The 16,977-nt window shown below is 36.8% G+C and overlaps 1 protein-coding gene across 1 annotated transcript in view; it reads left to right on the top strand.

Moving 5' to 3' along the window:
- The first annotated feature begins 654 nt into the window (after positions 1–654).
- LOC127557694 (zinc finger protein 135-like) overlaps positions 655–16,977 on the top strand; it is a 32,661-nt gene continuing 16,338 nt past the window's right edge. The window contains exons 1-2 of the mRNA XM_051990998.1: positions 655–1,277; positions 1,362–1,901. Coding sequence (XP_051846958.1) covers positions 740–1,277; positions 1,362–1,901 — 1,078 coding nt within the window. The 5' untranslated portion in view covers positions 655–739. The remainder of the gene's footprint in view (positions 1,278–1,361; positions 1,902–16,977) is intronic.

The following is a 16,977-nucleotide window of genomic DNA, read 5'->3' as shown; positions in this document are numbered from 1 at the left end:
ACCAATGTGGAAAGACTTTCACATATCGTTCCCATCTTGCTATGCATCAGAGAATCCACACTGGAGAGAAACCTTATCAATGTAACCAGTGTGGAAAGACCTTCACACAGAGCTACTCTCTTCGTGAACATCAGAGAATCCATACTGGAGAGAAACCTTATAAATGTAATGAATGTGGAAAGGCTTATAGAGACAAGGGAACTCTTAGTGTACATCAGAGAACCCACACTGGAGAGAAACCTTATAAGTGTAAACTGTGGAAAAACATTCAGTTCTAAGAAGTATATTGCCCAACATCAGAGAATCCACACTGGAGAGAAGACTTATGAATGTAATCAATGTCAAAGGCCTATTACAAGAAAAATGAACACTGGAGAAAAAACTTATGAATGTAATGAATGTGGAAAGCCTTTCATTGCTCTCTCCAGTCTTGCTAAACATCAGAGAATCCACATTGCAAAGAAGCCTTATGTATGTAACCAATGTGGAAAGACTTTCACATATCGTTCCCATCTTGCTATGCATCAGAGAATCCACATTGGAGAGAAACCTTATAAGTGTAAACTGTGGAAAAACATTCAGTTCTAAGAAGTATATTGCTAGACATCAGAGAATCCACACAGGAGAGAAACCTTATGAATGTAATCAGGGTGGAAAGGGTTTTAAACAAAGGAGTATTCATACCATACATCAGAGAATCCACATTGCAAAGAAGCCTTATGTATGTAACCAATGTAGAATGGGTTTTAGATATAAGAGAAGTCTTACTGTACATCAGAGAATTCACACTGGAGAGAAGACTTATGAATGTAATGAATGTGGAAAGACTTTCATATATCGCTCCCATCTTGCTCTCCATCAGAGAACCCACACTGGAGAGAAACCTTATCAATGTAATCAGTGTGGAAAGGCTTATAGAGACAAGGGAACTCTTAGTGTACATCAGAGAACCCACACTGGAGAGAAACCTTATCAATGTAACCAGTGTGGAAAGACCTTCACACAGAGCTACTCTCTTCGTGAACATCAGAGAATCCACACTGGAGAGAAGCCTTACAAATGTAATGATTGTGGGAAAACTTTCACATATCGCTCCTATCTTGCTGTCCATCAGAGAATCCACACTGGAGAGAAGCCTTATGAATGTAATGAATGTGGAAAGACTTTCACATATCGTTCCCATCTTGCTATGCATCAGAGAATCCACACTGGAGAGAAGCCTTATGAATGTAATGAATGTGGAAAGATTTTCAGATACTGCTCAAGTCTTGCTAAACATCAGAGAATCCACACTGGAGAGAAACCTTATGAATGTAATGAATGTAGAAAGACTTTTAGAGAAAGGGAAACTCTTAGGGAACATAAGAGAATCCACACTGGAGAGAAACCTTATGAATGTAACCAATGTGGAAAGACTTTTGCAAAGAGAAACCTTCTTTTTGTACATCAGAGAATCCACACTGGAGAGAAACCTTATGAATGTAATGAATGTGGAAAGGCTTTTAGACAAAGGGCAACTCTTAGTGTACATCAGAGAATCCACACTGGAAAAAAACCTTATGAATGTAAGCAGTGTGGAAAAGCCTTCACACAGAGCCACTATCTTCCTGAACATCAGAGAATCCACACTGGAGAGAAGCCTTATGAATGTAATGAATGTGGAAAGACTTTCACATATCGCTCCTATCTTGCTATCCATCAGAGAATCCACACTGGAGAGAAGCCTTATAAATGTAATGAATGTGGAAAGACTTTCACATATCGCTCCCATCTTGTTATGCATCAGAGAATGCATACTGAAGAGAAGCCTTATGAATGTAATGAATGTGGAAAGACTTTCACATATCGCTCCCATCTTGTTATGCATCAGAGAATGCATACTGAAGAGAAGCCTTATGAATGTAATGAATGTGGAAAGCCTTTCATTGCTCTCTCCAGTCTTGCTAAACATCAGAGAATCCACATTGGAGAGAAACCTTATAAATGTAATGAATGTGGAAAGGCTTTTAAAGAAAGGGCAAGTCTTAGTGAGCATCAGAGAATCCACACTGGAGAGAAACCTTATGAATGTAAGCAGTGTGGAAAAGCCTTCACACAGAGCCACTATCTTCCTGAACATCAGAGAATCCATACTGGAGAGAAACCTTATGAATGTAATGAATGTGGAAAGGCTTTTAGACAAAGGGCAACTCTTAGTGTACATCAAAGAATCCACACTGGAGAGAAACCTTATAAGTGTAAACTGTGGAAAAACATTCAGTTCTAAGAAGTATATTGCCCAACATCAGAGAATCCACACTGGAGAGAAACCTTATGAATGTAATGAATGTGGAAAGGCTTTTAGACAAAGGGCAACTCTTAGTGTACATCAGAGAATCCACACTGGAGAGAAACCTTATAAGTGTAAACAGTGTGGAAAAACATTCAGTTCTAAGAAGTATATTGCTAGACATCAGAGAATCCACATTGGAAAGAAATCTTAGGGATGTAATCAGTGAAGAAAGGTTTTTACACAGAAGAGCATACTGTACATGAGAGATACCAGAACTGTTTGTGAGTGTAATCAAAGTTAAAAAAAAAAAAAATCTTTCTGACAGAGAGAAAAATCTGCTATGTGTCAAAGAATGTGAACTGGAAAAGAATGTTATAAATTAAATCAATGTACAAAAACTTTGAATTCTAGGAAGCATATTGCTAAACATCAGAGCATCTGGACTAAAGAGAAAACTTATGAATGTAATCAATGTCAAAGGCCTATTACAAGAAAAATGAACACTGGAGAAAAAACTTATGAATATAATCAATATAATAAAGCTTTCAGGAGAAAGCCAGCTTTCATTTTCCATCAGAGAATTCATAAGATCTGGGAATCTTGTGACTGGTATGTGTGAGGTAAGGCATCAAAATGGAGTATAGAGTTCCTTTGACTGCATGAAATTCATTCTGCTATAAAATATATATGGACTCAAAGTGGGAAGGTCTTTAGCCAAAGACCAGCTCTTATTTTATACATCAGAGGATGCAAGCTAAAAGAAACTTTATCAGCATACTCAATGGGGACATTCCTTTCTCTGAAAAATGGAGATCTCTGATGAAGGATTAAATTTTGTATCTGACTGTAACAGAATGGCAAAATAAGGGGAAACAATTTATGCTGACCCACCACATTGCAAAACAGCAACAGGAAGCAATATCATTGTTAATAAATTGCATTACTATATGAAAGAAGATATCTGGATATTCTCAAAAACAGAATGGCTTCAGATTAAGGAAAATGATTTGTTTCTATCTTATGTCAACAGGGGAACAATGTATGGTGGGGGGGGGGGGAATCCATATTGTTTCACCAAGGGTATAAAAATTGGAGCAATTTAGGCAATTTTGTGGTCTCCTGAAGTCCTCTTACATGGGAGTATTTATCCTACATTTAGGCTATTGCATGGGACATTTTAAATTTCTCAATTTTAAATTTAAAATTTTCTCATTGATTTGAGATAATTTCTGGCTCCTGATTTTTTGTGACTCAGCAGTCTTGGTAGTGAAAAAGGTTGGATTCTCCTGAAGTGTTTGAGATAAATCAGAACCACTTGTGGGGGGAGAGGGGAGACAACCATTACTAGTTGTAATATTCTTCTCTAAAATGTAATCTTTTCTTGTTGGGGTTTTCTTGGGGTCTCTAGGAGCAGCCTTCAGTTCAGTAATCACCCCAAATGCAACCAGGGATTAAAGTCAAATCCTTTATTGTTTCTTTTTAAGTCTTGTCTCCTTTCCTGGAGCCCAGTTAGCTTTCTTAGAGGCCTATCTCTCTCGGTTCCGAGACTTTAATCTCCTGCCACCAGTCCTTTGTCTTCTCTGTTTCTGCCAGCTTCTTGAAGTCCTCCTGAATGTGTCTTGGTTTCTGTGGGGAAGGCAGGAGGACTACCACCACTTCTCTGGTCTTCCCTTGTTCTCTCTGACTGCCTTCTCTGACTTCTGAATCTCCCTGAGGGAATCCTGGTTAAGACTCCTACCTTATATATGCTCTCTTAAAGGTGTGAATTTTATAGAACTCTAGTAAGTACTAAGTACATGTACTGAACTAGAGAACTGTTAAATATTATTGCTAAATAATCATTGTCTCTATCGATTCCACTGACTTAGCACCTTGTTTCAAGTTCTGGCCCATAACAACTAGATAAGTAAGAAGCCCTGCAATTTCCATCTAAAAAGCTTTCCAGGGTTGCTCCAGCTTTGCCCACCTGGAAAGGGAATCCAAAGGAAGTAAATTACACAGAAGAGCATACTGTACATGAGAGATACCAGAACTGTTTGTGAGTGTAATCAAAGTTAAAAAAAAAAAAATCTTTCTGACAGAGAGAGAAAAATCTGCTATGTGTCAAAGAATGTGAACTGGAAAAGAATGTTATAAATTAAATCAATGTACAAAAACTTTGAATTCTAGGAAGCATATTGCTAAACATCAGAGCATCTGGACTAAAGAGAAAACTTATGAATGTAATCAATGTCAAAGGCCTATTACAAGAAAAATGAACACTGGAGAAAAAACTTATGAATATAATCAATATAATAAAGCTTTCAGGAGAAAGCCAGCTTTCATTTTCCATCAGAGAATCCACACTGGAGAGAAGCCTTATGAATGTAATCAATGTCAAAGGCCTATTACAAGAAAAATGAACACTGGAGAAAAAACTTATGAATATAATCAATATAATAAAGCTTTCAGGAGAAAGCCAGCTTTCATTTTCCATCAGAGAATCCACATTGGAAAGAAATCTTAGGGATGTAATCAGTGAAGAAAGGTTTTTACACAGAAGAGCATACTGTACATGAGAGATACCAGAACTGTTTGTGAGTGTAATCAAAGTTAAAAAAAAAAAAATCTTTCTGACAGAGAGAGAAAAATCTGCTATGTGTCAAAGAATGTGAACTGGAAAAGAATGTTATAAATTAAATCAATGTACAAAAACTTTGAATTCTAGGAAGCATATTGCTAAACATCAGAGCATCTGGACTAAAGAGAAAACTTATGAATATAATCAATATAATAAAGCTTTCAGGAGAAAGCCAGCTTTCATTTTCCATCAGAGAATCCACACTGGAGAGAAGCCTTATGAATGTAATCAATGTCAAAGGCCTATTACAAGAAAAATGAACACTGGAGAAAAAACTTATGAATATAATCAATATAATAAAGCTTTCAGGAGAAAGCCAGCTTTCATTTTCCATCAGAGAATCCACACTGGAGAGAAGCCTTATGAATGTAATCAATGTCAAAGGCCTATTACAAGAAAAATGAACACTGGAGAAAAAACTTATGAATGTAATCAATGTCAAAGGCCTATTACAAGAAAAATGAACACTGGAGAAAAAACTTATGAATGTAATCAATGTCAAAGGCCTATTACAAGAAAAATGAACACTGGAGAAAAAACTTATGAATGTAATCAATGTCAAAGGCCTATTACAAGAAAAATGAACACTGGAGAAAAAACTTATGAATATAATCAATATAATAAAGCTTTCAGGAGAAAGCCAGCTTTCATTTTCCATCAGAGAATCCACATTGGAAAGAAATCTTAGGGATGTAATCAGTGAAGAAAGGTTTTTACACAGAAGAGCATACTGTACATGAGAGATACCAGAACTGTTTGTGAGTGTAATCAAAGTTAAAAAAAAAAAAAAAAAAAAAAAAAAAATCTTTCTGACAGAGAGAGAAAAATCTGCTATGTGTCAAAGAATGTGAACTGGAAAAGAATGTTATAAATTAAATCAATGTACAAAAACTTTGAATTCTAGGAAGCATATTGCTAAACATCAGAGCATCTGGACTAAAGAGAAAACTTATGAATATAATCAATATAATAAAGCTTTCAGGAGAAAGCCAGCTTTCATTTTCCATCAGAGAATCCACACTGGAGAGAAACCTTATAAGTGTAAACAGTGTGGAAAAACATTCAGTTCTAAGAAGTATATTGCTAGACATCAGAGAATCCACATTGGAAAGAAATCTTAGGGATGTAATCAGTGAAGAAAGGTTTTTACACAGAAGAGCATACTGTACATGAGAGATACCAGAACTGTTTGTGAGTGTAATCAAAGTTAAAAAAAAAAAAATCTTTCTGACAGAGAGAGAAAAATCTGCTATGTGTCAAAGAATGTGAACTGGAAAAGAATGTTATAAATTAAATCAATGTACAAAAACTTTGAATTCTAGGAAGCATATTGCTAAACATCAGAGCATCTGGACTAAAGAGAAAACTTATGAATATAATCAATATAATAAAGCTTTCAGGAGAAAGCCAGCTTTCATTTTCCATCAGAGAATCCACATTGGAAAGAAATCTTAGGGATGTAATCAGTGAAGAAAGGTTTTTACACAGAAGAGCATACTGTACATGAGAGATACCAGAACTGTTTGTGAGTGTAATCAAAGTTAAAAAAAAAAAAAAAAAAAAAAAAAAAAAAAAAAAAGTTGTGAAATGGAAAAAAATTCCATAGAACAAAGCAACTCATTTAAAAACTCAATTGAACAAATACAAAAAGAAGTTTAAAAAAAGTAAATGAAGAAGAAAATTTATTAAAAATCAGAACTGAACAAATGGAAATGAATGACTCAATGAGCCATCAAGAATCAGTCAAGTAAAACAAAAAAAAGAAAAAAGAAAAAATAGGAAAAAATGTTAAATACCTATTTGGGAAAACAACAAATCTGGAAAATAGATCTAGGAGAGATAGTCTAAGGTTATTGGACTCCATAAAAATCATGATGAGAAAAAAAAAGAGCCTAGACACTATTTTTCAGGAAATCATCAAAGAGAACTGCCTAGATGTCATAGAATCAGAAGGTAAAATAGCCATTGTAAGAATTCATCGAACACCTCCTGGAAGAAACCCCAAAATTAAAATTTCAAGGAATGTTGTTGCTAAATTTCAAAACTATCAGACTAAGGAAAAAATATAACAAATAGCCAGAAAACAAACAAACAAACAAACAATTCAAATACCAAAGAGTCACAATAAGGATTACTTGGGATCTAGCAGCTTCCACATTAAAGGATGGAAGGGCCTTTGGAATCTGATATTCCAAAAGGCAAAGGACTTGCAATTTAGCCAAGAATGAACTACCCAGCTAAACTGAGCATTTTCTTCCAGAGAAGAAGATGAACATTCAATGAAACAGGTTAATTCCATTTATTTTTGATGAAAAAACCAGAGCTAAACAAAAAATTTGATCTCCAAACATAGGATTCAAGAGAAGCATGAAAAGGTAAAAAGAACTCTTGAGAACTGTCTTTCTGTCATGGGCATATATAGAGAGTGCATATGTAATTTGATTTTACTGTTATAATATTTTTAAAAAGGAACTAGAGGTGGAAAAGGGATTGTACCAGAAAAAGGGAAATGTGGAGGGAAAAAGAGGGAAATTACATCTCATGAAGAAGCAAAGGAAACCTATTATATCTGTGGGAAAGAAGGGAGGAGATGAACATTGTATGAATCTCACTCTTCATCAAATTTTGGCTCAAAGAGAAAATATTACACATAATTGGTTTACAGAGAAACTTCTTTCATTGAAAAGTGGGAGGGGAAAAGTGAAAAGGGAAGGAGTAGGCTAAATAGAAGGGAAGATAGAAATAGAGGAAATGTATAAGAAAAGGGGAGGGATTCTAAAGAGGAAGGCTGCTTGAGAGAAGTGGTGCCCCTAAGTTAAGTTTTAGGGAGTGGGGTAAGGCAGAAAGAAAAGAGAAAAGTATAACCTGGGGATAAGAAGATGCTAGGAAATAGAGAATTCATAGTTTTAACTGTAAATGTGAATGAGGTAAACTCTCCCATAAAGCAGAGGTGGATAGCAGACTGGATTAAAAGAAAACACTTGAAGCAGGGTAATACATACAGAGTAAAGGTAAAAGGTTGGAGCATAATCTACTATGCTACAGATGAAGTCAAAAAAGCAGGGGTAACCATCCTGATCTCAGTTTAAGCAAAAGCAAAAGTCTATCTAATTAAAAGAGATAAGGAAGGGCACTTTAAAGCAATATCAATACTAAACATATATACTCCGTGTTATAGCATCTAAATTCCTAAAGGGGAAGTTGAGAGCTACAAGAAGAAATAGACAGCAATATAATAATAATACTGGGAGATCTCAACCTTGCACTCTCGGAATTAGATAAATCAAACCACAAAATAAATAAGAAATTAAAGAGATAACTAGAATATTAGAAAAGTTAGGGATGATAGATCTTTGGAGAAAACTGAATGGAGACAGAAAGGAGTACACTTTCTTTTCAGCAGTTCATTGAACCTATACAAAAATTGATCATATGTTAGGACATAAAGACTCAAAATCAAATGCAGAAAGGCAGAAATAGTAAATGCATTTTTTCCAGATCACAATGTAATAAAAACTACATTCGCTAAAAAGCCAGGGGAACATAGACCAAAAAGTAATTGGAAACTAAATAACTTCATCCTAAAGAATGAATGAGTGAAAAAGCAAATCATAGACACAATAATTTCATCCAAGAGAATGACAATAATGAGACAACATACCCAAATTTGTGGGATGCAGCCAAAGCAGTAATAAGGGAAATTTTTATATTTCTAGAGGCTTACTCATATAAAATAAAGAGATCAATAAATTAGGCTTGCAACTAAAAAAACTAGAAAAAGAGCAAATTAAAAATCCCCAATCAAATGCTAAACTTGAAATTCTAAAACAAAAGGAGAGGTTAATAAAATTAAAAGTAAAAAAATAAAACTATTGAATTAATAAATAAAACTAAGATTTGGTTCTATGAAAAAACCAACAAGGTAGCTAAATCTTTGGTAAATTTGATCAGAAAAAAGGAAAGAGGAAAATCAAATTGTTAGTCTTAAAAATGAAAAGGGAGAACTTTCCACTAATGAAAAGGAAATTAAAGCAGTAATTAGGAGTTACTTTGCCCAACTTTATGCCAATAAATTTGATAACCTAAGTGAAATGGATGACTGCATTCAAAAATATAGGCTGCCCAGATTAACGGAGGAGGTAATAAATTGCTTAAGTAATCCCATTTTAGAAAAAGAAATAGAACAAGCTATTAATCAAATCCTTAAAAAAAAAAAAAAAAACTCCAGGACCAGATGGTTTTACATGTGAATTCTACCAAACATTTAAACAATTAACCCCAATGCTATATAAATTTTTTTGAAAAAATAGGGAATGAAGGAGTCCTACAGAATTCCTTTTATGACACAGACATGGTACTGATACCTAAGCCAGGTAGGTTGAAAACAGAGAAAGAAAATTATAGACCAATCTCCCTAATAAATATTGACACAAAAATCTTAAATAAAATATTAGCAAAGAGATTACAGAAAATCATCCTCAGGATAATACACCATGACCAAGTAGGATTTATACCAGGAATGCAGGGCTGGTTCAATATGAGGAAAACTATTAGCATAATTGACTACATCACTAATTAAATTAACAAAAACCATATGGCCATCTCAGTAGATGCAGAAAAAGCATTTGATATAATCCAACATCCATTCCTATTAAAAAAAAAAAAAACACTAGAGAGTATAGGAAGAAATGGACTTTTCCTTAAAATAGTAGCATCTATTTAAAGCCATCGTAAGAATCATATGTAATAGGGACAAACTGCAACCATCTCCAATAAGATCAGGAGTGAAACAAGGTTGCCCACTATGACTGTTACTATTCAATATTGTATTAGAAATAAAGAATGAGATTATAAATAAATTAGAAGAATATAGGATAGTTTACCTCACAGATCTGTGGAAGAGGAAAGAATTTGCAAACAAAGAAGAACTGGAGATCATTATTGATCACAAAATAGAAAATTTTGATTATATTGTTAACAAGTTTTCATACAAACAAAATTAATGCAGACAAGATTAGAAAGGAAGCAATAAACTGAGAAAACATTTTTACATTCAGAGGTTCTGATAAAAGCCTTATTTCCAAAAGATACAGAGAATTTACAAGAAATCAAGCCATTCTCCAGTTGATATATGGTCAAAGGATATGAACAGACAATTTTCACGAAAAAAAAAACTGAAACTATTTCTAGTCATAGGAAAAGCTGCTCCAAATAATTATTGATCAGAGAAATGCAAATTAAGACAACTTTGAGAGACCACAATACACCTCTCAAATTGTCTAAGAAGAAAGAAAAAGACAATGATGACTGTTGGAGGGGATGTGGGAAAATTGGGGCACTGATACATTGTTGGTGAAATTGTGAATGAATCCAACCATTCTGAAGAGGAATTTGGAACTATGCTTGAAAAGTTATCAAACTGTGCAACCCTTTGATCCACCAGTGTTATTACTCAGTTTATATTCCAAAGAGCTCCTAAAGAAGGAAAGGGCCCCATGTGTGCAAAAAATTTTGTAGCAGCCCTTTTTATAGTGGCTAGAAACTGGAAAAAGTGGATGCCCATCAATTGGAGAATGGCTGAATAAATTGTGGTATATGAATGTTATGGAATATTATTGTTCTGTAAGAAATGGCCAACAGGATGATTTCAGAGAGGCCTGGAGAGATTTATATGAATTGATGCTAAGTGAAATAAGCAAAACCAGGAGATCATTATACACAGCAATAAGATTATACGATGATCAATTCTGATGTTTGTGGCTCTCTTCAACAATGAGATGATTCAAACCAGTTCCAATTGTTTAGTAAAGAAGAGAATCAGCTACATCCAGAGAGGGAACTATGGGAAATGAGTGTGGACCACAACATAGCATTTCCACTCTTTCTATTATTGTCTGCTTGAATTTTTGTTTTTCTTCTCATTTTTTTTTCTTTCTTTCTAGTTACAGTCTTTCTTGTGCAACAAGGTAACTGTATAAATGTGTATACATATACTGGATTTAACATACACTTAAACATATTTAACATGTATTGGCCTATCTTCCATCTAGGGGAGGAGTGGGGGGAAGAGGGGAAAAGTTGGAACAGACAGTTTTGCAAGGGTCAGTGTTGAAAAATTATCCATGTGTATATTTTGTAAATAAAAAGCTATAATAATAAATTTTTTAAATGAATTTTTCATTTCAGTAGGGAAGAGAGTGACAAAATGTCCGAGACTTTTCACATCATTCTGTTCTTTTTAGAGCTCAGTCTGGGGACCTGCACATTGTCAGTGCTTCCAAAGTGGTATGATGCAAGGGGAGGTCTGTTCACTATCTTCCTGGTCAGAATTCTACAAGTCCTTGATCCAAATCTAAGTCTCTTGGATAATATTTGGTACAGTTTCAGTAGATAATTGCTAGACTCTGTCACTGTTAGCCTCCTGGAAGATTTTTTTTAGTTTCAGAGGGATTGAACTGCTGGTTTCTAAATTGTACAAAAAGTTTGAAAGATATAGTTTCTGGTTAATTAATCATTTAATTAATAACCCTAACATAGTACTAATAAAAGGATGATCATTTGGCTGTCTTTCTTAAACCAAAGAGGAATTGTGGGGTCATAGCTTATATGCCATTGGAAGAATGGGTTTTCTTGAAAATGGCAGTGAACTCTGGTTAGCCAACAAGAAGTGGAGGGGGGTTCATTCTAAGGAGGGGCTAAGAGAGTGACATCATAGAACTTTGAGACACAGACAATCTCTGTACCTATATCACCCCAAGTCTTGGGCAATCTAGACTGAGAATCTATATCCATCCAAATTTGCTTGGATTGAACACAGTGGGCAGGAATTCACCTAGGTAAGATCATCTAAGTGGGACTAATTTTTGGCAGAGATCAATACTTGCTTCTAGGGCTGGACTTAAAACAAGGAAATAGGACAGGGAGAAAACCCTGCATATTCACAATATTAAATATTGGTTATTTAATTATTGTTTCTGTCATTCCCCCATTTGACTTTATTGAGACACAAGACTCCTCAAATTGATATGGCAAATGCTGCATCAGGAGTTTCTAACCATGGAATCTATGAGGGGAAACCAATGTGAAGGGAAAAAGGAAAGACTGATAGACATTTTGACAAGATCAAGGGGAGCAATCTTCTTTGATAAGTAGACTTTATACATAAAAGGTGCATATTTGGGTACAATTTACTCAGAGTAGTTTCTAGTTGACTGGCTTCTGAGGTTCAGGTCATTTGTAGAGATCTTGTTCTCTGCTAATAATCTCCTATAAAATTTTATTAGCACAATTTTAACTTTTTTTATTGACTTTGCTAAGAACCAGATCTAATGAAAATGAGTTCAAAACTCATCTTTATCTTACTAGAAAATCAAATTTGGAACATTTAAAATTAGAGAATTTACATTTTTAGACTAGTCATTTCTCGTGTAGATACTCAGGTGCAAATAAAAAAATTAAAACACCCCCCCCAACAAATATATTTGTTTATATTTGACACTGTTCATTCCCGCATGAGGAGGATGAGATTCTCCTAAGGAACTATTAACAGAACACTTTCTACATAAGCATGGCTTCTAATAAAAAAATGAATTCTCTTAATGGTTGCCAATCACAAAAAGCTGGGATAGAATGTTTAAATATGTAATTTAATAATACTTATTATTATATTTATCAAATATGTTTAATTTTAATTAAATTGTAACAGAAGGACACAATTTATAAGATCATTGCTCTTGCTTCTAAATATGAAATAGTGAGGTGGGACCCCACGTGTAAAGGTCTCTTTAAGAGACAAAATATGTCCCTTCATGGTATTATATCAAGGTAGTAAAATTTTGGAATTTGTGTACATGAAAAGACTATAGAAGATATTACCAAACCATATTAAGATGCTGGGAGAACTTGCCTTTGAGGCAGTGAAAAGAGCTTTTCATCTAACAGGGAAAAGACCTTTACTGTATTTACCCTTTGAACCAGGAGCTAGAGAAGTCATGATGCAAACTTATTGGCCATGGGCCATTGTACTCAATGGGCTACACTAAGCCCCCATTCTACATGCTTACTCCTTCTCTTGCTGGCCCACATTATGGTACAATAAGACAATTGTTGATGAGCCTGTGCAAGGCACAAATGTCTTTACTGATGCCTCTAAGAACCACAAGGCCTCAATTTATCATGAGCACTCAAAAGAGTTTCTGGTGTTAGAGACTCCATATATCTCCACCTAGAAAAATGAGCTTTTCACTATTCTCCAGGCCTATAAGAGATACCCAGCATCCATTAACATCATAACAGACAGTATATATGTGCTCAGAGGCATTGAGGATATCCTCTTACAACCTCAGATCTCTTTAATTACTAACCTTCTGGCTGAATTGCAGCAGATTTCACAGACTAAGAAATATTCCATTTACATCCTGCACGTATACTCTCAGCAATGCTGTGCAGGAGACATAATTGTGGGCAATGAGGTGGTGGACCATGCTTTACAATGCTCCTTTCTCATGTCGCTACATCCTCTGAACATGTCCATGACTTTCTCCACTTATCTGCTAATTCTCTACATTGCCTTTATGGCCTCACCTGGGAAACAAGACCAACAGATAGTTGTAATGGGCTGAGGCTCGAGTTGATCTACTGAGGTCCCAAGCATATGAATAAAGCTTGAAGATTTTCCCTTAACCTGAATTCCTGGCTGATTTTAAAATACGCAGTCATCAGAGATAGTGAAGCAGCCCTTCAAGCACCGGGGAACACACAAAAGGTCCTTTGGAAGAATGAGGAAGAATATTGGCAAGGTCCATTGCTAGTACTTTGGAGAGGGCTGGGTTATTTATGTCTTGCAGATCCTGATGGGGAAAGTTGCTGGATTCCAGAAAGAAGAACAAAGAAAGTTGCCTCTATTAAAACAGGGGCCAAGGAAGAAGAGGAGACGACCCAAGAAATGCCTGAGACAGTGCCATAGCAAAGAGATGACTACCCTTGCTGGACTGGCTTAGTGATTATAGCCAACATTCTTCCTTTCCCATCCCCTTCTATTGGATCCCATGGGTTCTATGTAGCTATTTTGGTATTGTACTGTAATATTTTCTTCTCTAAAATATAATCATTCTCTAGGAGCAGGTTTCTTGGGGAGATTCTGGAGACAGCCTTAGTTTCAGTTCAGTGTAATAATCACCTTAAATGCAGCCAGCTATTAAAGTCCGATCCTTTATTGTCTCTTCCAAAATAGCCCAGTTAACTTTCTTAGCAGCCTATCCCTCTCCTTAGTTCCAAGAGCTCTTGTTGCTAGTCCTTTGTCTCTTCCAACTTCAGCCTCTCTTCTTCTGAATGTCTCCAGCCAGCACAAAGATCGAATTTGGAATGCATCTTGACTCCTCCTCCAAGAGTGGGATTGTGAGCTTCTAACTTGTGAATCTCCCAAAAAGTCTTTAATGGGCTTGTGGGATCTCCTCCTTATTTATCCTCAAAGGTGTGAACTCTAATGTGTGAACTCTCCAAAGGTGTGAATTCCAAAGGTGTGAACCAAGTACATAAGCACTGTTTCTATCAATTCCAATGACTTAGCACCTTGTTTCAAGTTCTGACCCATAACATTGTTTCTTTTGCTTTTTCCTACTTTGCTAGCATGCTTTATATGTATTCTTTATAAATTCTTTAGAGGTGCTTAAAGAAGAGCTTCTCATTCTTCAACATGAGAACACTTGGTCTTAATAATAATAAAGGGAGATGTAAGTAGCTATAAGCACTCCTCTGTCTTTGAGATATGCCATGGAGCCTGTACAGCCAGGTCAGTTAATAGGGTGGGTCCAAGAGGTAATAAGGGGCTTAGCCTCTGAGACAGGAGGTTGTGTTTTGCAGGAGTTAAAGGAACTGTTAATAGGTTTCTTGAGATAGAGAGGGGCATAGCCTCTGCTAGATCTTCTTCTGGGAGGCAATGCTAACTCCAGAAGTCTCCCTTCTGCGGCCCCACCTAAGAAGTTCTCAGTGGGCTGGGCACTGGGCAATCCCAGAAGAGAGATAGCATAAATAAACAGCCTTGAGCAGAACTTGTTCTCTTACTTCCTGCTACCCCCACTGAGAGGGTGTCTCAGTAAAGACAGAATGTTGATTGCTTGTCTTCAAGTTTATCTAGGATAATCCCCAAGATTATTACCCAAAGACCCTGGTAGAGTATGCCCAGACCTGTGGCTCTGTCCTCAGAACCAGCTGCTCCACACCCACCATCTCCTGGAGGTCCCCCACTTTCCAGATTGCTTTTGTTTTGGCTCCTTCTTCAGATTGGAGGCTCCTTGGGGGCAAGGACTGCCCTTCTTTTTATTCATTGTATCTCCAGCCCTTAGCACAGTACTTGGCACATGACTGAGGAATGTTTATGTAATTTTACCAGGTCACTGAGCTGAGCAGTGGGATCTATCTTAAGTCGCTTTGACAGCAGGATGGAGGTTGGAGAGAGAGACAGAAGGGATTTGAGGCAAAGAAAGTAATGGGGAGGATATGCAACAAGCCTGGGGAGATGGAATAAAAGCACAGATGGGAAGGGAGTGATTGCCATGGGGAGCAGGGACTGTGTCGAATCACAGATAGTTCCAGTCATTTAGAGTTAACCATTTAGGGAAACAAAAGAGGAGTTTGTGCATATAAAACATGTTTGCTTTTGGCCACTCTGAGTTGGAGAAATCTCTGGCACATCAGAATTACAATGTCCGATGGGCAATTTATATGACATTGAAATTAGCAAGAGGTGGAAGTCCCAAGAGGGAAAACAGCAGCTCAGTAAGAGGAGAACTAGGGATCAGGGACCTGGGGTTGAAAGGTGGGAGGGAAGAGAGAGGAGAGGAGAAGGCATTACTCCTGCCTCTTCATTCCCACTTTCAGAGCCTCCTCCTGCCAGAACCAGGATATCATCTTTTTTGGTGTCCAGACCATCTGTCTATGTTGTCCTTGCCCCAGCCATAAAGCAGGCACCAGAGCTGATTAGTCTCAAAGGACTAGGCATCTTCAGGGCTAACAGGTTTGGAGCTTTGAAAGATTCAGAAGTCTGGGAGGCTCAGGGGGGGCTCAGAAATCTGAAAAAGTAGCTGAGGGTCTCTGAACCTCAAAAACTCAGAAGCCTCCTATTGTCTGGGGAAGGGGGCAGAGAAAAGGGATTCTATGTATTGAAGAAGTGGGATCTGTATCCGACCTGCCTTTGTATGTCCAAAGAGCTCTGTAGATACCAGAGGTAAGACCAGTCCTTTCTTAATCATCTGCCCTACTCTGACTCCCACTCCCTGTAAGACCTTCCTAGCTGTTCTGCTATTGTGGGTGGAGCACAAAGATCTCTGTCAGAAAGATATCTTTCTACCTCCCCCCCCTCCATCATCCCAAAGTGCATTTTTGGAACAAACTGACCCTATATGTGAAAGGCTGATCCCCCAACCCCCCTATCCAAATCTCTATCTTGCCTCCCACTATCCTGGGGTCTCCATGAATGGATAGAAGAGACAGCCCTGACAGGATGCCCCTGATGATGATGCAAGTTGTGGTCCCTTTAAGAAACTAGATTGATTTATTCCTTTCAGATTCCCAATCCCATAATATCAATTCAGGAAGCTAGGATCTTTGATTCACAAATCTTGGTCAAAAGCATCCTTTTGAATTCCAATAGAAGATGCAGCCTGTCCCAGCCCCACCCGGATCTGAGCTAACTTGGGCTGTCCCCATTCTAATGATCTGCTCAGGTTTCCCAGCCCCCACTAAGCAAACTCTAGCCCTCACTGACATCTAGCAAGGAGCCACTTTGGGACTCTACCCACGGGCCCCTTTAGCTAAATCTCTCATTTTAACAGAGCAAACTAAAATCCTCTATTTGCAGAGGGTCAAAACATGTCATCACCATGCCTGGCACTAAGGACTCTCTGACCACTGGAATCCTGTTTCCAATACCCTCCTCTCTTTATCCTCATATATTTCCTTTTTTTTTTTTTTTTTTTTTTTTTTTTTTTTTTTTTTTTTTTTTTTTTAGTGTGTGTGTGTGTGTGTGTGTGTGTGTGTGTGTGTGTGTGTGTTTATTATAACTTTTTGTTGACAGAACCCATGCCTG

This window comes from Antechinus flavipes, chromosome 3 (assembly GCF_016432865.1).
Source record: "Antechinus flavipes isolate AdamAnt ecotype Samford, QLD, Australia chromosome 3, AdamAnt_v2, whole genome shotgun sequence".
NCBI lineage: Eukaryota > Metazoa > Chordata > Mammalia > Dasyuromorphia > Dasyuridae > Antechinus > Antechinus flavipes.
Note: the sequence above shows the minus strand (reverse complement) of the source record. Positions and strands in the feature narration are given on the sequence as shown.